At 44.2% G+C, this 7,239-nt stretch overlaps 1 protein-coding gene across 1 annotated transcript in view; it reads right to left on the bottom strand.

Annotated features, from left to right (window-relative positions):
- AQP11 (aquaporin 11) overlaps positions 1-6,729 on the bottom strand; it is a 19,050-nt gene extending 12,321 nt beyond the window's left edge. Inside the window, 1 exon segment of the mRNA XM_017893536.1 lies at positions 5,989-6,729. Within this exon segment, the coding sequence (XP_017749025.1) occupies positions 5,989-6,607 (619 nt within the window). The 5' untranslated portion in view covers positions 6,608-6,729.
- Positions 6,730-7,239: the final 510 nt, after the last annotated feature.

The following is a 7,239-nucleotide window of genomic DNA, read 5'->3' as shown; positions in this document are numbered from 1 at the left end:
ACACACACACACACATATATATACACACACACACATACACACACATATATATATACACACACATATATATACACACATATATATACACACACACACACATATATATACATATATATACACATATATATATACATATATATATATAATTTTTTTTTTTTTTTAATTGAGACATAGTCTCACTTTGTTGCTCAGGCTGGAGTGCACTGGTGTGATATCAGCTTGCTGCAACCTCTGCCTCCCAGGTTCAAGCAATTCTACTGCCTCAGCCTCCAAGTAGCTGGGAGTACAAGCGACCGCCACCATGCCAGGCTAATTTTGGTATTTTTAGGAGAGACGGGGCTTCACCATGTTGGCATTGAATTGGTTAAAGAATAGTAGAGTAATGACGCTAATGAATAGGCTATGGGTGGTCATGTTGATTCAGATTATGAATCAACAGGCTGTTCTTGAACTCCTGACCTCAGGTGATCCACCCGCCTCCGTCTCCCAAAGTGCTGGGATTACAGGCATGAGCCATTACACCCAGCCTTAACCACTATATTATACTGGCATAACAAAATAAATTTTGGACCTTTGAAGGTGTTTTTCATTTGTAAATTGATAATAGCTCCTATTTAAAAAGAACATATGTTCCCTTCTCTCTTTTTTTTTTTTTTTTTGAGACTGAGTCTTGCTCTGTTGCTCAGGCTGAAGTACAGTGGCATGATCTTGGCTCACTGCAACCTCCACCTCCAGGACTCAGGGGATCCTCCCACCTCCACCTCCCGGGTTCAAGCAATTCTCCTGCCTCAGCCTCCCTAGTAGCTGGGATTACAGGTGTGCACCACCACGTCTGGCTAATTTTGTATTTTTAGTAGAGACAGGGAATTTCTCTATGTTGGTCAGGCTGGTCTCAAACTCCCAACCTCAGGTGATCTGCCCGCCTCAGCCTACCAAAGTGCTGGGATTACAGGTGTGAGCCACCGCACCTGCCATATTATTTCTTTCTATACAAGTTTTTAGAGTAAACAGAATATTTGCTAGTTTGTTCACTTATTCTTAAAATACTATTTACTTTGTACCAGGTCCTATGCTAAGATCTTGATATACGTTATGACAAATAAAACAAATGTGGTCTATAGACTCAAAGCTTATCATCTGGTAGAGGAAAACAGGCGTTGTGTCAGAAAACAATATAATTTAAAATTCTATGAAAGAAATGAACAGTATGCGGTAATAAAGACAATTGACACGTGTAAAATAACAGATGTTTTTCTTTCTTTTTTTCTTTTTTTGAGATGGTTTTGCTCTTGTTGCCCAGGCTGGAGTGCAATGGCGCAATCTCAGCTCACTGCAACCTCTGCCTCCCAGTTCAAGCAATTCTCCTGCCTCTGCCTCCTGAGTAGCTGGGATTATAGGCATGCACCAGCATGCCCAGCTAATTTTGTATTTTTAGTAGAGGTGGGGTTTCTCCATGTTGGTCAGGCTGGTCTCAAACTCCTGACCTCAGGTAATCCACCTGCTTTGGCCTCCCAAAGTGGTGGGATTATAGGCATGAGCCACCGCACCCAGCCCACATGTTTTTCAATATCTAATTATGCATAAAAATGAATGCAGCTCTCTCAAACTGTTCATTGAACTAACTTTTTCCAGAACCCAAAGAAAGATCTGCTTGAAATCTGATTAACAGTTTATAGCTCTAATATGTTAATAAACCACACAGCTTTTTCTTTTTTTTTTTTTTACACTATTAGGGGAGCCAGTTAATACATGATACATGGTAATGACATAACTGAGGCTCCATGTGTCCATCAAAATTTGGGGTGCTAAATCAATAAATACACAGACACTTGGTCACTGGCTATCCTAGGAGCCTGTGGCTATGTTGCTGGACGCTTATGTTCTGTAATCCTAAAATACATAATCAGTTATTTTGATGTACTCTGTATTGGTGACTTCTGACTGCCCTTAAAATGCAAATGATTAAAGAAATCTCCCAATATGCACCTTTGTCAAATCTGTACTTGCAGTATGTTAGAAGTTTAAAAAAGACATTCAAAATAACTTGTAATGATGCCTGACTTAGCCAACTGTCCCAAGACAGTCCTATTTGTAACAACTCTGTTCCAAAGTTATGACTTATAGCCATAGAAAATGAAAGGGAGAGATGGGGCTTAGTGCAGCATTTCCCAAAGTATGTTCTCTTCTGCTATATGCTCCTAGACAAGACGATCTCATAAGTTTGAAAAACTGTGCTCCAAATCCTCCTCTTGGAGTTTCACAATACATAGAAGCATAGTAAAGGCTCTATGAAGTCTTAAAATTAGAAAACCTGTTTAATCCAGTGTCTGCCAAATTTATTTGGGAACATCATTTTGTAATTTAAAAATTGTATAAATTGTGGTGAAACATATATATAACATAAAGTATGCCATTTTAGCCATTTTTAAGTGTATTATTGGTATTACATTCACCATGCTGTTTCACCAGCAGCACCATTTTGAAAGGTTTTCATAACATAAACAGAAACTTTGTACCCATTAAACAGTAAGTCCCCATTCCTCCCTCCTCCCCACAGTCCCTGGTAACTCTATTCTACTTTCTGTCTCTATGAATTTACCTATTCTAGACATTTTGTGTACGTAGAGCCACACAGTATTTGTCTTACTGTGTCTGGCTTATTTTGCTTAGCATAATATTTTTGAGGTTCATTCATGTTGTAGTATATATCATAACTCATTTCTTTTTATGGCTGAATATATTCAATTGTGTCTAGTTTTGTAACTTTTGAGGAGCACACTGTGGAAATGCTGATAATGAATCTGTATGAGCTTTAGTGCCATTTGGAACCATGGTTCTAGCACAGTCTAGTTATGTAAGCTTGGACAAGTCATTTCACTTTTCTGGGCCTCACTTACTTTACTTAAAATGGGAAGAATGTATTCATCGATGGGTTCTTGTAAGGATTAATTAAGATAACTCTCATAAATTACCTAGCAAAATGCTTGGCCTGTAACAGCTGACAACTGAATATTCTTATCTCCCTTATATTGGCAGAAAACAAAAAAAGGGAAGATCATACTGCATTATAAATTTCTGTAACTAGTAGTAATCAACAATTGTCGGGCCGGGCGCGGTGGCTCAAGCCTGTAATCCCAGCACTTTGGGAGGCCGAGACGGGCGGATCACGAGGTCAGGAGATCGAGACCATCCTGGCTAACACTATGAAACCCCGTCTCTACTAAAAATAGAAAAACTAGCCGGGCGAGGTGGCGGGCGCCTGTAGTCCCAGCTACTCGGGAGGCTGAGGCAGAGAGAATGGCGTGAACCCAGGAGGCAGAGCTTGCAGTGAGGCTGGAGATCTGGCACTTGCACTCCCAGCCTGGGACGACAGAGGTGAGACTCCCGTCTCAAAAAAAAAAAAAAAAAAAAAAAAAAATTGAAAAAAAAAAAATTGTCTATTTTGTTCTACCCAGGCAAACAGAGTCTAGCACTGTCCAATACTTTAGCCACTAGCTACATCACAATTTGACAACTGACCACTTGAAATGTGGCTACTTTGAATCTAATTTCAGTTAATTTAAGTGTAAATAACCACATGCTGCTAGTGGCTACTGAATTGCACAGTGCAGGTCTAGACTCCTAAAGCAGTGCTTCTTTACCTTGGTTTCATAATGGGATCACCTGTGAAGGTTTAACATACGTCACTGCCTAGGCCCCTTGCCAGAGCAATTGGATTTTAATCTGTGAGCCCAGAATAAGTAAGCATGTTTAAAGAGCTCCCCAGGTGATTTTAATACAGAGAGGACCACTGCTCTAGTGATCCCTTTATACTCTCCCTCTCCCACATCAATTAGTACCCTCATTTCAAGAAAAAAAGGGCAGTATTTTTGATCTCTTAAGTTGATACTTTACAGATTCCTTCTAATAACTTTCCTTATATCTATGACTGGATCTATAACTCCAAATATTATCTGTGTCTCTTCTCTCAAATTTTTTGTCACTGATAAAATAGGGAATGGCTTATACAGTATTATCTATGGAATCATAAATATGTATTAAAAGTAGAGAAAGAATATCAACTTCAGGCTAATCAAGAGAGGGAAGAGGAACATAGGTTTTGAAAATCCAACTGTAGTTGATGTTCTATTGATTTAAAATTCTTTTAAGTTTTACTGCTTTTAATTGTAGAAATACAGAGGTAAACCATGGCATAACTTTTTTGCAGTGACAATTTTGTTCATATACAGGGGATGTTTCTGCTTTAGCTAAAATCTAACACTTCAATAAATAAGCAACTACTCACCAATCCCTCAAATATGCCTGTACCTGTCACTTTTTTTTTTTTTTTTTTTTCTTTTGAGACAGACAGGGTCTCTATAACCCAGGCTGGAGTGCAGTGGTACTATCACAGCTCACCACAGCCTCAACCTCCTGGAATTAGGTGATCCTCCCAAGTAGTTGGGACTACAAGTGCGCACCAGCACGCCCGGCTAATTTTTGTATTTTTTGTAGAGATGGGATTTCTCTGTGTTGCCCAGGCTAGTCTCGAACTCCTGGGCTCAAGCGATCCACCCGCCTTGGCCTCCCAAAGTGTTAGGATGACAGGCGTGAGCCACCGCGCCCGGTCCCTTTCACTCTCCTACACCACTTATTTCCATTTATGCCTACTTAAAAAGTGGCACTACACCTAAAGAAGGGGAAATTGATTGGGAAGGCTTTCTTTCTTTCTTTTCTTTCTTTCTTTCTTTTTTTTTTTTTTTTTGAGACAGATTCTCACTGTTGTTGCCCGGGCTGGAGTACAAGGGCGCGATCTCCGCTCACTGCAACCTCCGCCTCCCGGTTTCCAGCAATTCTCCTGCCTCAGCCTCCCGAGTAGCTGAGATTACAGGCGCCCGCCACCACGCCCGGCTAAATTTTTTTTTGTATTTTTAGTAGAGACAGCGTTTCACCATGTTGGCCAGGCTGGTCGCAAACTCCTGACCTCTGGTGATCCATCCACCTCGGCCGCCCAAAGTGCTGGGATTACAGGTGTGAGCCACCGCGCCCGGCTGAAGGCTTTCATTTTTACCCTAGAAGGTCAAGTACATGTTTAGGAGTCCTTATAATCTTGAAGTTTGCTTCTAGTCATGGTTTCACTTTTAATGGGCAGAAGATAACTATTACCACAAATTTCCTTTGTTGTAATTTCTGCCTCCAGTCTTTTATAATTTAGATGTAGCCACAATAAATATATTCTGTTGTACGCATTTAACATGACACATTTCATCATTAAATACTTGTGTTTTGGATTTCCTCCTCCCATTTAGGACTAGATTGCCCACTGCATCTGAGATCTTTCAAAGTAAACAAATGGTTTAAAAGAAATCAACAGATTTCTCAGGAGTTATATTTTAAAAGCATTTTAATTTGAAGCAAGTTTTCATTTAAACACATTTTCTTGATAGGTCACTTAAAAGTTCATGTATAACTCAAAATGAATGATTAAAATAAGAAATTTCGTAACTCAAAATGAATTAAGGAAATAAGAAATGACTTTAAGTAATTTATAGGACTAGAATGGAACTACAAAATTCCTACTCTCCGCTGTTACACTAACAAATCATGTGCCTTGTGTTTTAAATCGAAAGGAACTTTGTAAAGCCAGGATCATTTTTCAGTAAGAGTATCCGAAAGGATCAATAGCACCTTGGCATAAATAAGTTATCTTTCCTTTCTACCATTAAAACAAACCCCTTGTAGGATATGTGAACCCCTGGCAATATCTCACAATATCTGTTTCAGCACAGAGGTGGCTCCTTTCTCTGGGTGTTCAAAAAAGCACTGCATAAAGGCGCTATGTGTCGGCCCTACTGGTTAAGAACGGGCTGCAAAATGGTTAGAATAACGGGGATTCCAGCATTTACATCATAGCGTGATAGAGGGTTTCAAATGTATTTTAGTAAAGAACTTACAGCCTCATGTCATAGAGGCTCTGGAAGTGCCAAGTATTTAGTGGGAATGACAAACCTGCATAGACCAAAAAGGTGATGAGTGCAGCCAGCAGGTGGATACGAAGCTTGGTTCGGACCTCCTGAAAGTGCAGCAGAGCGCTGTGGAAAAGAAAGGAGCAGACGGCCTCTGTGATGACCGCTTTGAATAAGTCGACTTGGATGGGATTCTTGCAAGCGAAGCTCCTCTCGCTGACGTGATACTGGGTCAGACCCAAGTTCCACAGGGCGCTTGTGCAGTACCTGCCGCACAGGGCACTAACCAGCTGAGCCAATAGCCTCACCGCGCCCGTCTCTGGGGACATGCCCCCCAGCATCATCTGCATCATCACGCCGCACGGGTTGCTGGATGTACCCACTAGAGTCAGACCATGCACCAGCGAGAAGAAGTAGACGAGCGTCAGCGTCCAGGTGGGGTGCGCAGGGTGCTGCTCGCTCAGCAGTTGCAGCTCGTGGGTGCAGCAGCAGAGCTGGAAGGTGGCTAGAAACTCCAAGACGAAGGCGTGGGCCACCGGCCTGTGCAGCTGCTGCCGGGCGACCACGCGGGCCAGCCCTATGAGCAGCACCACCGACAGCATCAGTCCCAGAGAGGTGCAGGTGTCCTGCAGCTCGGGCCGGAGCCCCAGCAGCGGCGACATGGCTCTGTCGCCGCCTGAGCGGGTTGCGGGCTCCCGCTCTGGGTAGGAGGCAGTCTCCAGGCCCGAGTCCGAAGTCCGCAGCCCCTCCCCTCCTCACGCCCCTCGGGGCGGGACGAGCGGGAGGCCCCGGGGCGGCACACTTGGGGAGTTCTCCCCGCCTCCCTAGCTCGGGGCTGGGGTGTTGGAACCAGAGCCGGGGAGGCGGGGAGGCGCGCGGCGGCGAGGGGAGGTCGGCTAGGGCGCCGGCCGAGGGGCCAACGGTCAGCCGAGCCCGCCGCGCACTCGTCCTCAGCGCACTCGCCCTCCGCCCTCCGCCGCCTCCCTCAGGGCCTTGCAGGCGGGTGCGGCGGCGGAGGGCCGGGCGCGGCGTGGACGACGCAGCGCTCTTGGTGCCCACTGCGCACGCGTGCTGCGGCCTCTGCGCCCCTGCGGGCGGCCGCTCTCGGACCCCGGGGCGGAGAGGAGCGGCGCGGCGGGGCTCCGACGGTTGCTTTGAAGTGAGGACCTTGGAGTTTTTCTTTACCGGCTCCAGACTGTAAAACCGTGGAGCTGGAAAGACCGCTAAAGGCCACCTCAGATAGCCACCTCGTTTTTATCAATGGGGCGACTGAAATTGAGAAGGGAGACACGGC

The sequence above is a fragment of the Rhinopithecus bieti genome, unplaced genomic scaffold (assembly GCF_001698545.2).
Source record: "Rhinopithecus bieti isolate Rb0 unplaced genomic scaffold, ASM169854v2 scaffold_23868, whole genome shotgun sequence".
Taxonomy (NCBI): domain Eukaryota; kingdom Metazoa; phylum Chordata; class Mammalia; order Primates; family Cercopithecidae; genus Rhinopithecus; species Rhinopithecus bieti.
Note: the sequence above shows the minus strand (reverse complement) of the source record. Positions and strands in the feature narration are given on the sequence as shown.